Consider the following 22,775-nt stretch of genomic DNA (forward strand, 5'->3'; position numbering starts at 1 on the left):
AGAAAAATGTGTAAATCTAACAAAACATGGACTTTTATATGAAAAACTACAGTGGTCTGAAAGAAATCAAAGATGACATTTAATTTAAGTCATTTTAGAGAAACACACCACAGTGAATTGCTAGAGAAACACAGCATATTCATTGAAGGTAAGATACAACATAGAAATGATGACAAATCACCTCAAATTGACAAACAGGTTTAATGCATTTCTCCACAAAATTTTTGAAGATACAAACAAGATTTTTCTAAAATAAATATGGAAGGCAAAAGAAATAGAAGAGCTGATATATCTGAAAAATACTATGTGGGCAAAAAATATATCTGAAGTGGTTGGAATCACTCCACACAATAACAAGATTTATAATACAGTGACAGTAATCAAGACTGTGTGGGATTTGTCGAGTGACAGACACACAGACCAACAGAACAGAATGAGGAAACCAGAAACAGCCCTACAGGAGTACAGCGTACCCTTGAACAACACGGGTTTAAGCTGTGTGGATTCACTTATAAGTGCATGTTTCCCAAAACACACTATCACAGTACTACAAGGTCACAACTCGGTTGAATCCAAGGATGCAGAACCACAGATATGGAGGGCCAATATTAAGTCATACGTGGATTTTTGACTACTCGGGACTCAACACCTCTAACTCACTGCACTGTTCAAGGGCCACTGTACTTCCGACAGATTTTTGACTAAGGTAGCAAGGCAATTCAATAAATGAAGGATTTTCAAAAACTGGTAGTAATCAATAACATGTTCACAATGGGGGAAAAAACTCCATTTAAACTTCACACCTGTACAAATATTAGCTCAAAGGTAATCACTGGTTTAAAGGTAAAATTATAAAACTAAACAAGACATTTAGTAAAAACACCGCAGAATAAAATTTTGATACCCTATGGATAACGGCTCTTCTAAAAAATTGCTTACATATATTATCTGGTAAACATTTCCAAACATTAATTTTTTTACTGAAGTATAGTTGATTTACAACATTCTGTTAGTTTCTGCTGTACAGCAAAGTGACTTAGTTATACACATATATACACTCTTTTTAATATTCTTTTCCATTATGGTTTATTCCAGGAGACTGAATATAATTCCTTGTCCAAACATTAATTTTTATTAACCTAGGGTAAAAACACCTTGGGCAATTGATTTAAAGTGTTTTACAAGCATTTTCGAAAACCATATTGCACAATGGAACATACGTGTGCCTCAGGTAAAGAAATGTAATAAATTATTAGCATGAAGACAACTGTATTGTTTCCTAATCAAGAAATCAGGAGTTTCAAGAGTAAACATTCGGGGATTCCCTGGTGGCGCAGTTGTTGAGAGTCCGCCTGCCGATGCAGGGGCCACGGGTTCGTGCCCCGGTCCGGGAAGATCCCACATGCCCCGGAGCGGCTGGGCCCGTGGGCCATGGCCGCTGAGCCTGCGCATCCGGAGCCTGTGCTCCGCAACGGGAGAGGCCACAACAGTGAGAGGCCCGCGTACCGCAAAAAAAAAAAAGAGTAAACATTCGCTGTTTTGTTAAACAGTCTGAATCCATTTTATGATGTTGGACTACTGACAGCTTTAGGCAGCAGGACAACCTCTTCCTATTCTACCTATGTGGGCAAACTAATTTAAAAAAAAAAAAAAAAAAAAAACCTGAGGACTCCCTCCTTTGATACAAACTGAAAGTTCAAATCTCATCAAGTGATCTCCTTAACACACGAAGCCATTGACCATTCCCTGTTCTCTTCAACCATTTTTTGAACACCTTGGAAGTCTCCACCCTTCCCATAGAAAGCTGAATTGTATAACAAACATTCTCATTAACACTTCCATATAAATATCAGTCTCAATAATGAAACCAAATTCTGTGTGGGGTTCCACCCTATTCCACTGAATGGTCACAAGTGCAAACCAGCAACAACAAAAACATGGGTTAAGGGTGAATACATGAAATTTCTAGTTTATCCACCAAACAAAAATGTCCCCATTGTATGTGGTTCATTTTGAAGAGAAGACTCATGAACACAGAGCCCTAAAAATTATTTCACTGAGCACAATAAAGGAAAAATGTGATACTACATGATCTTTTAATTTTTCTATTTTGCATATGCTTACTATTTTCCTAGTTTCTCTCCATCTAAATCAAGGTGCACACCATGACGTTTATTTAGACACATAAAAGAACAAGAAAAAATACATTCATATACTGCATACTCAAGAATGGGGAGCAGGTATTAAGGAGTGTTTTAAAAACTAGCATTCCCAAGGTAGAGTAATGCTGTAATGTTCTGTTCAGTATGGACAGTCTGATGATTAGTAGGATGTGAGCCCCAAGTGAAGGTTTTCCGCATTCACACATTCATGAGGTAATCTCCAGAATGAATTCTTTGGTGAATACATTCCTTGTCAAAAGGCCAGGCCACAATAATTACAATTATTGGTTTCAATCAGGAATGAAATTTCTAATAAAGCATAAGATGGGGACACCTGCTAAAAGCCTCGTCACATCACTACATTATTAAAGTCTCTCACCAATATGGATTGCCTGATGGCATTAAGTCAGGCTTGAAAGCACACTGAAGAATTTGACATGCTCATTACATGTGTAAGACTGCTCACCATTATGAATTCTCCGAAGACTTGGAAGGGCTGAACTCTGACGAAAGACCTTGCCACACTCATTGCATTTGTAAGCCTTCTCACCATTATGAATTCTCTGATGACGTACAAGGTTTGCATTTTGACTGAACACTTTGCCACAATCATTACTCTTGTAATTTGCTCCGTTATGTATTTTCCAATGAATTCGAAGTTGGGGTTTTTGACTAAAGACCTTGGCACACGCATTACATTTGTAAGGTTTCTCTGCAATATGAATTTCTTGATGCCTTGTAAGGGTTGTCTTCTCACAAAAGACCCTGCCACACTCATGACATCTGTAAGGTTTCTCTCCAGTAAGAATTCTCTGAAGAAGTGCAAGGACCGCATTTCGATTAAAGACTCTGCCACACACATCACATTTATATGGTTTGGATCCTGTATGGATTATCTGATGATGCCAGAGAGTTAAGCCATGATGAAAAGTTTTGCCACACACATTACGTTTGTACGGTTTCTCTTCAGTATGAATTCTCCGATGAATTGCAAGGTATGAATTTTAACCAAAGACCTTGCCGCATACATCACAATTATGTAATTTCTCTCCTGTATGGATTATCTGATGCCTACTGAGGTATGAGCCCTGATGAGAGGTTTTAGCCACACTCATTACATTTGTAAGATTACTCACTATTATGAACTGTTGGATGACTTGCAAGGTTTGTGTTTTGACTAAAGACTGGGACACACTCATTCCATTTTTAAGGTTTCCCTCTAGTATGAATTTCCTGATGAAGCCCAAGGACTGCATTTTGATGAAAGACTGTCCCATACGTCATATTTATATGGTTTTGCTACTCAATGGATTATGTCATGCCTACTGATGCCTGAGGAAGAAAGAAAGATTTTCCCACAGACACTACGTTCTCCACAGTATGAATTCTCTGATGAGTTACAAGGTCTGGATTTTGACTAAAGACCTTGGCACACACATCACATTTATGTAATTTCTCTCCTGTATGGATTATCCGATGTCGAGTGAGGGTTGAGCTCTGATTAAAGGTTTTACCACAGTCATTACACTTGTAAGGTTTCTCTCCAGTATGAATTCTCTGATGAACTGAAAGCTTTCTTTTCTGACTAAAGACCTTGCCACACTCGTTACATTCATAAGGTTTCTCTCCAGTATGAACCCTTTGATGAATTACAAGGTCTGAATTTTGACTAAAGACCTTGTCACACACATCACATTTATGTAATTTCTCTCCTGTATGGATTATCCGATGTCGAGTGAGGATTGAGCTCTGATTAAAGGTTTTACCACACTCATTACATTTGTAAGGTTTTTCTCCAGTATGAATTCTCTGATGAACTGAAAGCTTTCCTTTTGTACTAAAGACCTTGCCACACTCATTACATTTGTAAGGTTTCTCTCCAGTATGAATTCTTTGATGAATTACAAGATCTGAATTTCGGCTAAAGACCTTGTCACATACATCACATTTATGTAATTTCTCTCCTATATGGATTCTCTGATGACTCCTGAGATTTGAGCCCTGACGAAACATTTTGCCATACTCATTGTAAGGTATTTCCCTGTGTGGGCTCTGGTCTTGTGTCAGTATTGAAGGATGCATAAAATATATATTAGAAATGTTGGTTTGGACAGGAGGAGAAATTCCTTCAACTGGTGAAAATGAGGAAGTACTGCTGATACTCTTCTTAGCTTTATTAAAATCATCAATTTTCTGTTTACTTTTAAACATATGCAGTTCATCCTGAAGGCTTAACACAAGTCTATTTCCAATATGGTTGTTTCCCGCATCCCTTCCACCATGTTGACTTCTTCTATCAGTGACATTTTGGTTATGGGATGTAGGGATATTTCTGTAATTCCTTTCATCATGTCTCCACTGAAATCCAAAGTCAAACATATTCTCCTGTATTTTCGAGAGGTAAAAAGGTTCCTGGATTTCATGTCTTCCCAAAACCACTGTTTGGAATACTCCTCCTCTATCAATGTTTGATTTTAGCTGTAATTTCCTTACCACGTGTATATGAGAAATATCTACAAGATATAAAGAATCATACATTTCCTATTCATTACACTGCATGATAAATGTTTCACGTTGAATATTAAATATTCAACGTTGAATATTGAATATTGTGATATTAAACAAAAGTAACACTTTTCTCAAACAGAGTTACGGAACTTTTCAACCATGGTGTTAAATTTTTGAATAACGGCAAAGAATAGGATTCTTCACTACAGAAAGAGTGATTACACATAATTCAAATTAAGTTCAGCGTAGCATCGTTTCAACCACTGTGACAAAAACATTCAAATGGAAAAACTTACATTAGCTCTCAAAAAAGGGTATTTTCCACGGTGACCACAAAGCACATACCAACTAACAGCAAACACACAAATACCAGAAGTTTAAAAAGGAAATCTTAAGGGAGATGCAAGAAGTGAACTATGTAACTAATACTGTTATTCAAGCATCCCTGCTGGAAATGGTTTCTGAGTCATCACGGCTGCACGTATTGATTTAGGTCATCTACTGAAAAAGTTTTTCAATGGATGAAAGGGAATCATTTTTACAGTGTGAGTAATGAGGAAGGTGGAGGGATGGATGATGAAGTGCTGCAGAAACTGGGGAGATCAAAAGAACAACTTAAATACGTGACCAACGACAGTGATTCTATCCACATCAAGAGACAATGTAAATGGACTTCCCTGGTGGTCCAGTGGTTAAGACTATGTGCTTCCGAAGCAGGGGGTGCAGGTTCCATCTCAGGTCAGGGAACTAAGATCCCACATGCTACGGGGTGTGGCAATAAATAGATAGATAGATAGATAGATAAATAAATATATAATACAATACAGAAAGAGAGACAGAGAGAGACCATGTAAAGAAAGACCAGGACTGATAACAGGACTGAGTGGAGGAGAGGGAATAATAAACATGGGGTATCATAGCTTGTGATTGCACATATGTGTGAATAAAACTGTATGAGGCAACTAAAAATAATGTGGTTAAAAGAAAAGAAGAGGGGCTTCCCTGGTGGCGCAGGGGTTGGGAGTCCGCCTGCCGATGCAGGGGACGCGGGTTTGTGCCCCAGTCCGGGAAGATCCCACATGCAGCGGAGCGGCTGGGCCCGTGAGCCATGGCCGCTGAGCCTGCGCGTCCGGAGCCTGTGCTCCGCAACGGGAGAGGCCACAACAGTGAGAGGCCCGCGTACCGCCAAAAGAAAAAAAAAAAAAAGAAAGAAAAGAAGAGGACTTCCCTGGTGGTGCAGTGGTTAAGAATCCACCTGTCAATGGAGGGGACACGGGTTCAAGCCCTGGTCCAGGAAGATCCTGCATGCTGCGAAGCAACTAAGCCCGTGTGCCACAACTACTGAGACTGTGCTCTAGAGCCCGTGAGCCCCAGCTACTGAGACCACATGACACAACTACTGAAGCCCACATGCCTAGAGCCCATGCTCCTCAACAAGAGAAGCCACTGTAATGAGAGAAAGCCCGCACGCTGCAATGAAGACCCAATGCAGCCAAAACTAACTAAATAAATAAATTTACAAAAAGAAGAAGATTAAACTAAATTTTAAAAATTAATTAAGGGAAAAAAAGAGAAAAGAAGAATTGGCCCAGCAAGTAACACAATACTATTCCTTGTTTTTTGGCCATGCCATGCAGCTTGCTGGATTCTTAGTTTCCCAAAAAGGGATCAAACCTGAGCCCACGGCAGTGAAAAGAGCTGAGACCTAACCACTGGACCACCAGGGATTTCCCAGTACGATTCCATTTATAACTGTGGAAATTATACTCTGGGTATGGGGCCAAAACAAAAGGGATGTAAAAAGAGAGAGAATGGGACACTGAAGCAATATAGCAGGTTTACATTTATTACATTATTTACTACATAAGGTATCAAATTGAATATTCCATAGGCCCCATTTCTATGCATATAATCACAAAGTACATACATAATATCCCAGGAGATGTGAAAGAATGTTTTAGCCGAAACCTAAAGGAAAAACTACAATAAGGCCATCAAAAAGAGAGTTTCTTCCATATAAAAACATACAGATACAAAGAAACTGAAAAGTATAAAAGCTCCCCAGAATACTGTAAAAAGAACAAAACTATAATATAATGCAGCAATTACATTATTGGGAATATATCAAACAAAATGAAATCACTGTCTTAAAAGATACCTACACTTTGGGCTTCCCTGGTGCCGCAGTGGTTAAGAATCCGCCTGCCAATGCCCGAAAAACGGGTTCAAGCCCTGGTCTGGGAAGATCCCATATGCTGTGGAGCAACTAAGCCCGCGCGCCGCAACTACCGAGCCTGCACTCTACAGCCCACGAGCCACAACTACTGAAGCCTGCGCACCTAGAAACCGTGCTCCGCAACAAGAGAAGCCACCGCAATGAGAAGCCCGCACACCACAAGGAAGAGAAGCCACCGCAATGAGAAGCCCGCACACCACAAGGAAGAGTAGCCCCCGCTCGCCGCAACTAGAGAAAGCCCGCGTGCAGCAACAAAGACCCAATGCAGCCAAAAATAAATAAATTAAATAAATAAATTTATTTTTAAAAAAAAGATACCTGCACTCCCACATTCATAACAGCAGTAATCACAATTGCCCAGGCATTGAAACACCCTAACTGTCCAACAGATGGATGGGGAACAAATCTGGGAGATACACAGAATGCAATTTCATTTATATATAAAGAAGAAAAAAATCCTACTATTTTTAACAGCACAGATGGACAGTGAGGATATATACTCAGTAAAATTATTCAGAGAAAGAATAAAACTGAATGATCCCATTTATATGCAAAATATATTTTTTAAAAAAGAGGCATGCTGGGACTTCCCTGGTGGTCCAGTGGTTAAGAATTCGCCTTCCATTGCAAGGGACGCAGGGTCGCTCCCTGGTCGGGGAACTAAGATCTCACATGCCAAGAGGCAAATAAGCCCAAGTGCTGCCTCAACTGAGCCCGCGAGCTCTGGAGCCCACCCGTCACAACTAGAGAAGCCTGAGCGCCACAATGAAGACCCAGTGAAGCCAACAAAAAAATAAATACATAAATAAAAATAAAGTAAAATTAAAAAAAGAGGCATACTAAGAGCAACTTAAAGTAGAACAGCTGTTACCAAACTCCGGAAGCAGAATGTGGAGATATTAGTCAAAGGAGTAAATGGCTGAGGTAGCAAAACAAGCAGACAGGGCTTGAGACAGCTCCTTGCAGGTTCCGAGGTGCCAGATGGAATGAAAGAGCAGCCAGTGTTTTCCCATCTTCTGATTAGGTCTTCAAAGAGCACAAGATGGGGGTGGAACCCAGAAAGGCTCAGGGGCTGGAGTCTGGAGGCATCAGCTCTGATCTATAGAGACTGAGAACTGAGCATCCAAGGGAATCAAGTCCAAAAGGAGAGCTGAGAGAGCAACAGACCCCTTTAAAACAACCCTGTTGGGGCTTCCCTGGTGGCGCAGTGGTTGAGCGTCCGCCTGTCGATGCAGGGGACACGGGTTTGTGCCCCGGTCCGGGAGGATCCCACGTGCCGCGGAGCGGCTGGGCCCGTGAGCCATGGCCGCTGAGCCTGCGCGTCCAGAGCCTGTGCTCCGCAATGGGAGAGGCCACAGCGGTAAGAGGCCCGCGTACCGCAAGAAAACAAAACAAAACAAAAAACCCTGTTCACGCTCCTCAAAATCAAGCAGCAACAAGTTCACAGGGGCCACATAGCCGAGTGCAGCAGATCATGATAAAGACTGCCTTTGTCTTTGGTGGAGCTCCCGCATCACTGGAGGGGGAAAGAATACATTTTACATGTTGAGGGACCGAGTGATAACTAAGGGAGAAGAAAAATTTCCTCTCAGACTTGACAACGAATAGATTTCTGTTTTGGCAAACAACTCTCCCATTTGGTAGAGTTTCCCAAACACTACTAATGCTGCGGTGGGTCTGGAAACATATTTCACAAACTCATCCACCGCTTGCCTCCTTCTCAATGCAGAGGGAACGATGAAATATGCAGACATCTAACTCTTTTCCAGTAGGTACTGAATCAAAAGCACAGAGGTAGAGCACAGGGAATGAAATATTTTAAAAGTTTCCGCTTGGGCATTAGACACACTTAATCACTTAAAAAACTCCTGGTGTACCACAAAGTGGCCAGATCATCTGAAGAAAGGGCATGTTTAAACTCCTGATGCTAAATCAAGAAGCTTTTCATGCCTCAGTCAACGTGGCTTTGAGCTCAGTTAAGCAAGGCAGGGGATTCCAAAAGGCAAACCAGGGAACATGCAAAGATACCCTCCTGACTTTTGGAGGGAAGTTATCCTCACCCACAGAGATCAGGTTCCTGTAGGTCTCCAACATCACGTCCCTGTACAAGGCCCTCTGAGCAGGGTCCAGGCATTCCCACTCTTCGGGAGAGAATTCGATGGCCACATCATTCAATGTCAACTGTCCCTTAAATAAAAAAACATTTCACCAAGAGGACGTGAGGAGAGTTCTTATTTCCATACAAAATGAGTAGAGATAAAAGATCAATTAAGTTGAAGTATGTATTCTGACAGATCCATGGAAAGGTATTTGAAGCTAACTGGGTGTGTATTTTAATTTCTTATGCTTTGTCATAGAGATTACAATATCCTTCAAATCGATTTACCCTTCTCATTCTTGTGGGCAATACATAAAATATATGCAAATAAAAATTCAACACCGTGTTGTCCATGTGGAAGTGTTAGATATTACGTTCTATACACTGAGGGATAATCATCCTTCTGGAGGTGGAGGAACATGAGTGGTGTCTTCAGAGACGACAGAGTCCACAGTGGCTCTATAAAGAAAGCTCAAGATCTCCAATTATGATGATGATAACCGCAGCAAAGAGGAACATTATGGGCTTCCCTGGTGGCGCAGTGGTTGGGAGTCCACCTGCCGATGCAGGGGACGCGGGTTTGTGCCCCGGTCTGGGAAGATCCCATATGCCGCGGAGCGGCTGGGCCCGTGAGCCATGGCCGCTGAGCCTGCGCGTCCGGAGCCTGTGCTCCGCGGCGGGAGAGGCCACAGCAGTGAGAGGCCTGCGTACAGCAAAAGAAAAAAAAAAAAGAGGAACAGTATATGAACACTTCCTATATGCTATGCATTACTCTAAATGTTTTACTCTAAATGTTGTTAGCAACATCAAAGCTCATTAAAGAAAGATCTTTTCCCAACTTACAGAGGAGAAAACTGTGTCAGAGACACTCTGAAAAACTCGACTGAGTTCAGCAATCTAAGGAATCATACACTAAGCACATGAACTTGGCTGGGCTACACCATGGTTGGGCTCTGGAACTGAAGCTTAAAAATCAAAGAGTTAAGTAACACATAGAGCATTAAAATTTCATTGACAGACGATTACCTGAGAAAACTTTAAAGAAGTTCAAGGTAAACAACATGGAACAGCCTAAAAGTTCATTATATACGTGTACACGCACACATACACACAAAATGTTAGTAATCTTATTACTATTTAAACCATGAACATGATACTGTAGAAAAAATTCAAGGCCAGGGAATATATTAAAGATATAATATGAATTGCAAAAAGATATCTATAGATTTAAAATCATGATGTCTTTTATCTAAACCATGGACTTGCACATCCATGCACATATGCACACATGTCAACGATAAATTAACTGAAACGAGAGTGGTCTCCTGACAGATTTTCAGACTATTTTTTCATTATCATATTTATTCACGTGTATTTCAGGATATTTCTTATAGAAATGAAAATGTACAAACTGTATTAAACTGAGTTTCTCAACATGATCCTATAGTAGGCTACTAAAAAAGAAAATAATACAGACATTAAAAAAAACAAGAATACTTTAACTCCAATTTCAATAACTATATTCAAAAATATAAATCTGTCCATTTGAATTTATACAGATAGGCATTAACAAAAACCAAAAAGGGTTTCTGTTTTTCCACTAATAAAACATTGATTCAAAATTAGAAAAAAATTTTTTTAAATTAGAAAAGTTATTACTACTATACATTATTTTAACAGATTAAGAATAAAATTCTCACAATGGTAAAGTAAAAAGTTTCTTGGAGAATTATAAAACATAACAAAAAAGAATATGGAAAAAATATATTGTTATTAAGAAAGAACATTTCACCAATGTCGTGATCAGAAGGAAAGGGTCGATGCATTCTCTCTGACGTTACAGTGGAGTGAAGGGGGCTGGCCAGGTCTCCTGCCTTTCACCACTGTACAGTGTGCCTGAGCAGGGACCACTAGAGGAAGTAACAGGAGGAAAACAGAGAGCTAGAGTGAAAGACAAATCTAAAGACAGGAAAGGCAAACAGCAAAAGGAAGGAAAAAGACATTCTATCCCACAGACAGCAAAAGTAAACAAAAACTGTCATAAGAGACAAAGGACATTACGTAATCATAAAAGGGTCAATTCTCCAAGAAGATATAACAATTATAAACGTGTACTGAGGGAAGGCACTAGGTAAGGATGAATGCATAGGTGTCAGGAACAACACCTCAGAGTCAGAGAGGATTAGCGTGTCCAAAGAAGGGAATTTCAGGATGGATACACTGAAGAATCAACTGAGAACATGACTTCACCTGAGAAAGAGCCATTTCTTACTCCTTCTCTCTCTTCTTCCTCCTCTTCAGGGCTTCTTCCTCAGACCATGTGAGTCTTTAGAGGTCGATCTTCAAAGTTGGAAACAGGCTGTTTAATGCTTAGAATCAACACACCCCCTTCCTGAGTCACCACCACACGCACAGGGAAGCCCTCAGCATGGGGAACAGACGGTCCTCTGCTGCCCACTGTCCCAGGAGGGGCTCAGGACAGTAACTCCCACACACAGACCAACCAGTGAGTTTTCCCACCCTTTCCTTCAGATCAGGCTCCCCTCCTGGTGAGGCCCTCACGTACCCAGCAGCAGTGGGCACCTCAGCTGGACCCGACGATCCCCTTCAGGTCACAGACCAGCCCTGATCCATCCCCACGCAGAGCAGAGCCCTCACCCTCAGCCCAGATCTCAGCCCTCAGGAACGGGGGGACCCAGAGTCCTGATGTTCAATGACGGATCCAGATTGGAACATCCTGGAGAACCTTAAGTATTATTCATGTTGGGCCCCATTCCAGCTCTTTAAAAGGCATCTCTGGTCGGGGGGTATAAAACAGATGAAGATGCCTTACTCAAATCAATGTGAAGCCTGGGCTGAGCACCACCTAGAGGAGGTGAGCCCAGCACACCTCACGCTTTCTTTTTCTTTTCAAGCACTACTGAGGTATAATTGATGAATAAAAATGGTGTACATATAGGCTGTACAACGTAATTATTTGGCAGATTACACAATGTACAATAATTATCAGCATCAAGTAATTTACATTTCCATTAACTCACAGTTACCATTTTGTGCCTGTGTAGTGAGAACACTAAAATTCTACTCCCTCAACAATTCTCCAGTATATAGTAACACACTATGATCAACTGTAGTCAGCATGGTACACACAGATACCCAGAACCTACTCATTCTACAAATGACAGTTTCTAACCCTTGGGCAACATCGCCCCATTTTCTCCACCACCCAGCCCCTGGTAACAACCTTTCTACTCTAGAGCTCTATGAGTTTTACATTTCTAGTTTCCACACAGAATTTACCTTTTTCTGTCAGGCTTATTTCAGTGAGCATATTCATTCTAGGTTCATTCATTTTGTCACAAATGATAGGCTCCTTCATTTTTATGGCTGAATTTTGTGTGTGTGTATATACATACATACATATATATATATTTATATATAAAATCTCTTCATTATTCATTCGTCAACATTATGGTTCTTTCTACAACTTGGCTGTTGCGAATAATGCATTAATGCTCATTGGCGGCAGACACTTCACTCAATATACTGATTTCATTTCCTTTGGAGATCGAGCCAGAGATGGGTTTGACAGATTGTGTCTGTTCTACATTAAATTTACTGAGAAACCACCATACTGTTTTCCATAATAGCCGTATCATTTACATTCCCACCAACAGGGCATTAAGTGTGCTCTGTTCTCTGTATTGGGCCTGTGTGTGTATGTGTGTGTCTGTGTGTTAAGACAGATAAAGAGAGGATAGTACAGAAACAAGCAAGAGCCTGGCAGCAAGAAAGTTAACAGTTATTTCTTCCCAAGGATGAGCCTCTAGACTTTAGATCACTGTGGTGTTGGGGCCCTTTGATTCTTGAAACAATCTTTCCAAACATGACAGGACTTTATGGTCCATGCTAGACACATACCTAGCAGAAGCTCCCTGCTCAAAATATTCTGTCATCTGACATAGAACTCATAATTTCCCATATGGACACAAATAAACTAACAAACTCTTATGGGGTCCAACACAGTCTCCAGACCCTCTCTTAATGATCCTCATATAAAATACCAAATAACAAACCAAGCTCTTCAAAACTCATGCATCAGGAAAAAACACAGATGGAGACACCCAAGGATCAGTGGACCCAAAACCCCATACTTTCATTTACAATGATTCCAGCACAAACACTGTCGTCTCCAAAACCTACCAATTAAAAAGATGTCTCCAATGATACACATGCCTCAGTGAGACCCCAACATGCCCAATGAAGTGCTCTCTTTTGTATCTTTCATAGTGCACCTGAAATATTCTTCACTCATTGTATCTTTCATAGTGCATCTGAAATATTCTTCACTCACAACCCAAAATGCTCAAAAATGGCAAAGGTAATGCGAAAAATGATCTCTGAGACTTGCCCTGTATTACTTGGAGGTTTACACGACGATTCTTGCCCTCCCAAAAAAGCCAACACAAGTCACTGCTTTGAGTGGATTCTATAGGGCACCCTGTAGATCCATTCCTGCGGTACCATGGCAGCCATCCTCCTATACCCAGAGCTCCCTATGGGTATATCCCAGGCCACAGCTCTAACAACACTGGGGGAAAATGGTTCTCTCTTTCTAAATCCACTGTCTTCATTCCTCCTCAGGAATGAAGGTGTGACCCGATGTAACCAATACATGCAAGCCTCAGTCTCAGCATCTATGTTACAGGGAAGCTGAGCTAGGAGCCTGCGGCACCTCAAACCCACAACCACCCATAAACCCGTGTCCTGATGCTCCAGACAGAATTAAGACATCCCTTGCCAACACTTCCCCACATCCCTTGATCCCACAAGGGAGAGGTGCACACATTCACTGGGCTCAACTTGATGCCCACACCTGCGGCCATATCCCTCGTGCAGACCCATACAGGCTCTGCTTCACTTCCCCGACTTCTCTATCTCTCCTCCAGGCGAACAAGAGGAAACGTGACTTCTCTATCTCTCCTCCAGGCGAACAAGAGGAAACGTGATAAAGGGCACAAAGACCTCTCAGCAAAGATCTTGCAACAAGAACACAGAAGCTCCCGCCCAAAGGACACTGGGCGTTCAGTATGAAGGTCAAAAAGCTGGCCCTCTGGAGAATACCTGCTAGCAACTAGGGACGTTACGGAGTCCAGTTACACAGGCATTTGAGTTCAGTGAGACAGTTACAAAGAGAGAGCATCCCTAAGTTTCTTGTCTCCTGTTCTCCCTACTCACATCGAATTGGAAAATACAGTCCCTATTTAGGGCACTCTCCTTCACATCCCCTTAGGTTCTGGACCTTCTGCCCCCCCCCCCTTAGCACAGTGAAATCACTACCGCTGACTCTGAGCAAGTGAACTGCTGGAAGGCAAAGCACCTGTCAAGGTGGCGACTGGTCCCTGGATGTGCACACCTGGAACACCTGTAGCTACAGTAGAGCAGTAACGCAGCAGAATAAACGTGAGGACACCTGACAACACTGCAGGAGGAAACCAGTTGTACAGGGCTTCTTAGGCCTCCCTACATCTTTTTGCTCTGGAGTAATTAAGTAGGCACACAAGGTAAAGATCAATAAGCGCTGAAATACCCAGAACAAATATGGGAACCACCCTCATCACCTACCCTGTTACCTTCGTATTCCCTGAGGAGTACTCAGCCCAATGGAAATTCCTAGCATCTGAAAACATCCCACGAGTGAGGCGTTGCAGTGACCCTGGGAAAAAGATGAACACTGTGTCCTTCGGTGGAGGTTAAGGACAAGAGACTCAAAATAATCAATGGAGAAGTGCGTTTCTGTTGAGGGTGACTGATATTGAGGCAATAAAATCTGGTTAATGTCGCAGAGATTGTCGGGGGGTGGATGGGGAGCCATCTCTGAACTAAGACCTGAAGGAGGGTATATGGCCAGAATCATGCTGATTTAAAAGAAAAAGGTAAGAGGAGCAACTAAGATCTGAAACATGAAAGGTATTGGTGTGAGAGAGAAAAGGTAATGTGACCAGGACAGAGTGAACCATGAGAACAGGGTCAGCTCCCAGGATGAGGCTGGAGACGCCGGCTGGGCCCTGAGGATGATACAGGTCTGTGTAGCTACAGGAAGGAAACTGGATTTTGTCCCGAGGACAAATAAAACCCTAGCATTTTTGCTTTTCATTCTGGGATGACTGGGAACCGTGAAAAATTCTAAATAACACAGGACACTCTCACTAGAAAGAATTCCCACACACAAACACACAATTTGGCCAAACACTTCAGGAGTCAATATTCCTCAGACTCACAGTTTCTGAGTCTAGCCTCTCATCTCCACATTACAGGTGGGCTCCCTGAGGAAGCCCAGAGGGGAGACATGTCTGAGGAAGCCCAGGTTGAATCCAGAGAATCAGGTAGAACTAAAGTCTGAAATGGGATCCTGAAGGGCCAGTGGGCAGACTTTGTCCTCATAGCCTGTCGAATTTAAAACACCAGGACCAACCGTCACGTTCCTGACCAAAGGAAACTTCTCTTTCAAGGTCTGATCAATTCAATTGAGTATTCAATTCTTCTTTCCAGAAGATGTCAGTAAAATATTTAAACATGCAGATTTGCAAAAATACAGCTACTGGTGAAGAAAACATTGTAAGGGGTCAGCTGAAAAATAAACTGTGAACAAACTTTTTCATCATGAATAGATGGCTCTGTTGGAGGAAGGTTCCAAGTCAATCCAACTCATCCTTCATCATTTGCAAAGAACACTAAAGAGGGACCTGAGTGAAACATCTTCCTGTCACCTCACAGCTATTCTAACACACCAAATAAAAGAGAAAAAAGACAAATATTAGACTAACTGGTTAAATTAGATTTTGACTGTTAATGTAAAAGACCAATGACCTCTTTAAAAAATACTCATCAAAATAGTCTAAAATTATTTACTAGTTATCAAAGAAGTTTTCCAATATATAAGATGAAAAGGAAAAGCACTCAGGCCTCATAGAAACCTGAATCAATAAAAAGAAATAATTTGTGAATTATTTTTAATCTAAAAATGCTGGTGTCGAAGTCTTTCAAAAATTGAGGATTTACCTTATTTAGAAAAGAATGACATGAGTAGACTACCTAAGGGAACCAAACTTATTCCAGAAGTTAATAATTACCCACAGGAAAGTAGAAATTGAATGCACTAAGATTTATTCCAAGCTACACAAAGAATTAAATGTAAAGAAACCAGAAAGAAAGAAAGAAAATTCATTACAGAAACCAAAACTTTTAATGTTCCTTTAAAGAGGCACCATGTGGTGACAAAGCTAGTCATTTCTTGTGCCACTAGTCTCTCTCCTCTCCTCTACCTCATGCCAGGAAAATGGAAGGGGGTGACCCACAACTGTCTGAGTCAAGTCACTGTGCCTTGGCCGAACAGGAACTGCAAATGGAAGTTATCTTTTCGTACAAATACTTACAAAATACACAAACCTTTCACTTTTTGCACTTCCCATCCTCATCTGTCTAACTGAAGCAAATAAATTTTAATTCATTAGATTCTAAAGCTACAAATCAACATTATCACAACATAATCATCCGTATCCAAACAACTCACCACCCATCTGGACCCAGTTTCTCACCTCTACCTGCACCACTATGTGTTTCCACTTCACTCTGTTTAGCTGTCTCCTATTTCACCTTTTTGTTCCCCTCTACACGCCTGCTGTTTCTTCCCTCCTAGTTCTCCCTCACCCTTGTCCTGCGACTTCTTGCTGCTTTCTCCCCAACCTTTATGATTGTCCTAAATATCCATGTATGTCTCCATCTTTTTCCCAAACTCAGCTCCCTCTCCGATCTCCAGATTACATCCTTTTTGTAACTGCTACAATGCCTTAGTCTGCACTCTCTGGCACCCCAGGTGGCTATGCCTCCTTCCTGCTTTCTCTCTCCTGCTCTTCTAGTCACTAGTTTTCCTCTCTTTCTCTCCCAGCACCACGGTTCTCTGAAGGGCACGGTTGCAACTCTTTCGCTCTCCGCCCACTCCCTGTGTGAAGTGCCTCCCTCCTACCGGTGATACAAGGCCCCTCCCTATGTTTCTATCCCATCGGTTCTCTCTCATTCTTTCCTCCTTCTCAGTTTTTCTGCTTCTCTCCCAGTCGCTCGGTCTCTGCTTCTCCTGATCCCCCTCGCCCACGAATTTACAAGGATGAGGGATGGTGACTGAATAAGATGCCACCCTACCGGAAGAGACTATTTTCCAGCGGGGTAGAACCTGGGGACAGACATACACTGGGTGTCACAGGGCTGGCCCAGGTCACCTCTCCCTACGCGGGGTGAAAGGAAGAGCTGACTAGGAAGGAGAGGCCTGCGGAGCAGAAGCACCGGCCTGAGGAGACGCGAGGACAGAGGGGCTGGGAGGGAGGGAGGGGGTCTCCGGAGAGGGGCGGGCTCTCCAGAACCCCAGGACCGGGGAGAAGACGCGGCCTCTCCGGGAGCGCGGCGGCCGGCGCTGCCCTCCAGGGGCCGAGAGGGCCAGGCTGGGGGCGCGAATCCACCTCGCGGAAGAGGACTTTACACTGCGAGGGCGAGACATTAACAGGTTTGAAGCAGGGAAATGTTGCGAAAGGCGGTGTCTACGTGGACAAGGTAAAAAAGCCAAGGTCAGGGACCAGCCTCAGAGCGAATTCAAACCCAAAGGAAAAAACACCCGTCCTGTGACCGCGACGTCTGGATTTACTTGGCGTGGAGGGCCGGCTGCTGTGATTTTACCTCCATAGTGACTGCGAGACCCCGAGGATGGAGTAAGGGGGACCGCGCGGCACATATACACTACAAAGAGAAAACTTACGGTCAGCCGCACGACGTTCACCTCGCGCTCACCGGGTCTGCTTCCGTAGGAAACCGCGGACACGCAGAGAGAAGAGGCGGGGCTTCCGGGGCGGGGCCTGGGCGGAGCGCTACGTGCGAGGGGCGGGGCGGGGAGAGTGCAGGTCTGCGAAGTGAGCGCGGGAGTGCGGCGCAGGGGCCGAGGTTCCTCTACCTTGACCTGTTTAGTTAACCGTCCATAATACTTTTAAGGTAAAAGCGTACAATTGTATGGGCCGGTTTTGCAAAAACTAAGAAGATTCCTCGTAAGTTAAAAACAGATTAAATAAAAAGCTTTTTTTTTGGCCAACAGATTTCTCGCACGTCCCGCTAGTGAGGCTGAAGCAATTCAGAGCTCTGGAAATTTGGGTCTCCAAGTGGTAGCTGTGGGGCGGTGATTGGAGCCTGGAACATTTGCTGCAGTTACAATTAATATAAGCACTTTAAGGAAATAAAAACTGGATTTTTCTTTGTATTACAAATGAAAATGTGCATTAAAAAAAGAACTCTAGCTATGTAGAATGGTTATTTCATACTGAAACCCTAAAGAACGGATATTCCGACCTTCCAGCCTCCGCGGCCGCCTTGGAGCCCCTGAAAAAGCTTGTGGCAAAGGGGGGCAATTAAAAAACCAAAAGAAGCAGGTCCGGAAGTTTACTCTTGACTGTACCCATCCTGTACAAGATGGAATCATGGATGCTGCCAATTTTGAGCAGGTTCTTCAGGAGAGAATCAAACTGAATGGAAAAGCTGGGAATCTTAGTGGAGGCGTTGTAACAATCAAAAGCAAAAGCAAGATTACCGCAACTTCTGAGGTGTCTTTTTCCAAAAGGTATCTGAAATATCTCACCAAAAAATATCTGAAGAAGACTAATCTCCGAGATTGGTTACGTACGTTAGGTAGGTGCTATCACCAAAGAAAGTTACAAATTGCATTACTTCCAGATTAATCAAGATGAAGAAGAGGGCTTCCCTGGTGGCGCAGTGGTTGAGTCCGCCTGCTGATGCAGGGGACACGGGTTCGTGCCCCGGTCCGGGAAGATTCTACATGCTGGAGAACAACTAAGCTTATGTGCCACGACTATTGAGCCTGCGCTCTAGACCCCATGAGCTACAGCTAAGGAAGCCCATGGGCTCTAGAGCCCGCGTAACGCAACTACTAAGCCCACGTGCTGCAACTACTGAAGGCTGCACACCTAGAGCCCATGCTCCACAAGAGAAGCCACCGCAATGAGAAGCTGGTACACTGCGACAAACAGTAGCCCACGCTCTCCACAACTAGAGAAAGCCCATGCACAGCAAAGAAGACGCAACGCAGCCAAAAATAAAAAAATAATTTTAAAAATAAAATAAAGGGCACTAAAATGAGGTATGCCTGTATAGATGTTATAGAACATTATCATAACCACAATTATATTTGCAGTTAAGTCATTTAAAAGAGTCAACAGATACTAACAAATTAAGTACAGATGTTGAGTTATGGAAGGATAGAAATAATTAGTCTTGTTAGTGTAGCAACATAATTAAGCAATTTGTCACTGAAACCAGACAACCTGGATTCAATTCCCGATTCTGTCACTTGCTGGGATGCAAATGAATGGGTCTAAATCTGTGTTTGTCCTAAAATCCTTCATTTGTGAAATGAGAATAAATATTAGTGCTTTTCTGAGAGATGAAAATTTAGTAAGTTATTAGGCATAAACCCTTAATAACAATAACTCTTACCTGAAGTGGGATAATGACGAAATATAATATAAATCAGACTGAAGATCGCCTTTCCAAAGAAAATTATTTTCTTTTTGCCCAGGATCAAGTTCTAAGTGGAGGATATTGGGTGTCAGTTGTCATGCTATATATACGTAGCACAAATCTTATTTTCTCTGCAAAATGTAATGGCCCTGAATGTGAATACCATCCATTGAGAAGTGGCAGAATGGCTTCCAGGCATTTTGGCAGTGGAGACTGTCTCATTGTCACAAACTATACTTGGAATTGTGGGGTCTTTCTATCTTATTCATCCTTATAATCTCATTCAGTTCACTGCATCCTTGTTCATTTCCACAATCTTGATTTTCAAGCACTTTACCATACCAATCCCCAAATTAAAACATTTCATCTCCCCATCTCCCCATTCTAGTTCTTTCATTAAATTGATCGCCTAGAGGAAAGCTCTTTTATCATGTTTACAGTGCACCTACTTTATATAACTCACTGAGTTATGTACGTATTCATGTCACAAGAATCGGAAAACAACTCACTGATTTATGCATCCCTTGTTGTAAAAATGGAAGATGTGGATTAACTGGTGGCGCAGTGGTTAAGAATCCGCCTGCCAGTGCAGGGGCCACGGCTTTGATCCCTGCTCCGGGAAGATCCCACATGTAGCGGAGCAACAAAGCCCAGGTGCCAAAACTACTGAGCCTGCACTCTAGAGCCCATGAACCACAACTACTGAAGCCTGCAAGCCTAGAGCCCGTGCTCCGCAACAAGAGAAGCCACCGCAATGAGAAGCCCGCGCACCGCAACGAAGAGTAGCCCCCCCCCCCCGGCTCACCGCAACTAGGGAAAGCCCGCGCACAGCAACAAAGACCCAACGCAGCCAAAAATAAATAAATTCAGTTTTCAAAAAAGCAATACATTTTTAAAAAATGGAATATGTCTGGAAAGAAAAAATAATGCTAAGGAAAAAGTGTATTTTAAAAAACACAACAGTTACTCAGGCATAAAAAGAAACGAAATTGAGTTATTTGTAGTGAGGTTGGACCTAGAGTCTGTCATACAGACTGAAGTAAGTCAGAAAGAGAAATACAAATACCGTATGCTAACACATATATATGGAATCTTAAAAAAAAAATGGTTATGAAGAACCTAGGGGCAGGACGGGAATAAAGACGCAGACCTACTAGAGAATGGACTTGAGGACACGGGGCCGGGGGAAGGGTAAGCTGGGACAAAGTGAGAGAGTGGCACGGACATATATACACTACCAAATGTAAAAGCGATAGCTAGTGGGAAGCAGCTGCATAGCACAGGGAGATCAGCTCGGTGCTTTGTGACCACCTAGAGGGGTGGGATAGGGAGGGTGGGAGATGCAAGAGGGAAGAGATATGGGGATATATGTATATGTATAGCTGATTCACTTTGTTATAAAGCAGAAACTAACACACCATTGTAAAGCAATTATACTCCAATAAAGATGTTAAAAAACAAACAAACAAAAAAAACCACAGGGACTTCCCTGACTGTCCAGTGGTTAAGACTCTGCACTCCCAATGCAGGGGGCCCGGGTTCGATCCCTGATCAGGGAACTAGATCCCACATGCAGGCTGCAACTAAGAGTCCACATGCTGCAGCTAAGATCCCGCGTACCACAGCTAAAAGATCCCGCATGCCGCAACGAAGATCCTCCATGCCTCAGCTAACACTCAGCACAACCAAATAAATAAATATCTTTAGAAAAATAAAAACAAAAATCATTACAGTAGAAAATAAACCATGTAACATATTGCTTAGTAACGTTATTTGAAATGAAAATTTTAATAGCCCTTGGATAATTGCTCTTCTATGAAATTGCCTATTTATATTATCCAATAAACAGTTCCACACATTAATTTTTTTTTTTTTTTTTTTTTTTTTGCGGTACGCGGGCCTCTCACCGTTGTGGCCTCTCCCGTTGTGGAGCACAGGCTCCGGACGCGCAGGCTCAGCGGCCATGGATCACGGGCCCAGCCGCTCCGCGGCACGTGGGTTCTTCCTGGACCGGGGCACGAACCCGCGTCCCCTGCATCGGCAGGCGGACTCTCAACCACTGCGCTACCAGGGAAGCCCCACACACATTAATTTTTATTAAACAGGGTAAATGTATTTAGCCAATTTTTTAAAATAGTATTTTACAAGCATTTTCAACAACCCAATTGAACAGTATGTCTGCTGGAGAAAAAAAAAAATGTAATAACATTATTAGCATGAAGAAGCGTATAGTGTGTCCTAACCAAGAAACCAGGAGGTTCAAGAGTAAATATTGCATCTAATTGAACAATCTGACTCCAGCTTTTGACGTTTCACTACTGACACCGAATAAGTCACAACCTCTTCCTATCCAGCCTATGTGGGCAAGCTGATAAAGAAGCCTGATGGCTCCATCCTGTGATACAAACTGCAAGTTCAAACCGCAAGTGTATCCTCCATCAAGCCTCACCCGGTAATCACATTAACACACCAAGCCAGTCACCATTCCCTGCTCTCTCAAACCATTTTAAAACACCTTGGAAGTCTCCCCTGTCCCCCTAGACAGCTGAAGTATGTAACAAATATTCGCATAACACTTTAATGTTAGCATCAACCTCAATGACGAAACAAAACTTTGGATGGGGTTCCACCCTATTCCAGTGAATGGTTACAAGTGCACATTACCAAAAATAAAGAATGTTTGGGTAGTGAATGTATGAAATTTCTACTTTATCTCTCAAAGGAAAAAGTTCCTCTTGTATATTGTTCGTTTTTAAAACTCATGAACATTGATATTTTCAAATTATTTCCCTGAGAGATTCAAGCATAAGAGATCGTATGATTTTAAATTTTTCTAATATTTCGCATGTGCTTACTATATTCCTATTTTCCCATAATGTAAATCAAGGTGCATGCCATGTACTGCATATTCATGAATGGGGGACAGGTTTTAGGGAGTGTTGAAAAAAATAAAACAGTCCCAAAGTGGTCATTTGCCCCAAAGACAGCAAAACAAGACTTTATTGCAGTTACACCCCTCCCAGGAATGTGACCTTAAACCAACCACTCTGGAATTTCAAGAATGATACCACTGAGGTAAACAAAAGGATAAGACCTTTGCCATACCTCCCCCAGAAAAATGTAACCTCGACGAAAAAATTTTTCTTCTCTTAGCAATAAAAAATTTTTTTAATTATATGTCCTGGAATTATCTCCAAGA

General features: G+C 42.3%; 2 protein-coding genes and 1 pseudogene across 3 annotated transcripts in view; 1 reads left to right on the plus strand and 2 right to left on the minus strand.

Annotated features, from left to right (window-relative positions):
- Nucleotides 1-8,996, minus strand: part of LOC115847697 (zinc finger protein 813-like) — a 38,343-nt gene extending 29,347 nt beyond the window's left edge. Inside the window, exon 1 of the mRNA XM_060289142.2 lies at nucleotides 8,967-8,996. The gene's annotated coding sequence lies outside the window, so the exon portion shown is untranslated. The remainder of the gene's footprint in view (nucleotides 1-8,966) is intronic.
- On the minus strand, nucleotides 1,635-17,837 carry LOC115847709 (zinc finger protein 836-like). 2 transcript variants are annotated; one of them, XM_070044154.1, is made up of 5 exons: nucleotides 17,811-17,835; nucleotides 11,255-11,344; nucleotides 8,967-9,093; nucleotides 3,540-4,675; nucleotides 1,635-3,058 (listed from the first exon to the last, which is right to left on the minus strand). In XM_070044154.1, exons 2-5 carry the CDS (start codon nucleotides 11,267-11,269, stop codon nucleotides 2,564-2,566), a joined length of 1,773 nt encoding a protein of 590 aa, XP_069900255.1. In that variant the 5' UTR covers nucleotides 11,270-11,344; nucleotides 17,811-17,835; the 3' UTR covers nucleotides 1,635-2,563. The 2 variants fall into 2 exon arrangements, 1 of the variants encoding a protein (XP_069900255.1); XR_011376951.1 differs by lacking the exons at nucleotides 1,635-3,058; nucleotides 3,540-4,675 and adding an exon at nucleotides 8,401-8,422 and having other exon boundaries at nucleotides 8,967-9,707; nucleotides 17,811-17,837.
- Nucleotides 17,838-18,058: 221 nt separating this feature from the next.
- LOC115847758 (large ribosomal subunit protein eL22 pseudogene) lies at nucleotides 18,059-18,832 on the plus strand (annotated as a pseudogene).
- Nucleotides 18,833-22,775: the final 3,943 nt, after the last annotated feature.

This window comes from Globicephala melas, chromosome 19, assembly GCF_963455315.2.
Source record: "Globicephala melas chromosome 19, mGloMel1.2, whole genome shotgun sequence".
In the NCBI taxonomy this organism is placed as follows: Eukaryota; Metazoa; Chordata; class Mammalia; order Artiodactyla; family Delphinidae; genus Globicephala; species Globicephala melas.

Coding starts and splice junctions, on each gene's coding strand:
- LOC115847709 (XM_070044154.1), bottom strand. Junction 4,676..8,966: donor CAGGAACCTGATCTCTGTGG/GTGAGGATAACT, acceptor TATATCTTGTAG/ATATTTCTCATATACACGTG. Junction 3,059..3,539: donor CTCATCAGAGAATTCATACT/GTGGAGAACGTA, acceptor TGGCATCATCAG/ATAATCCATACAGGATCCAA.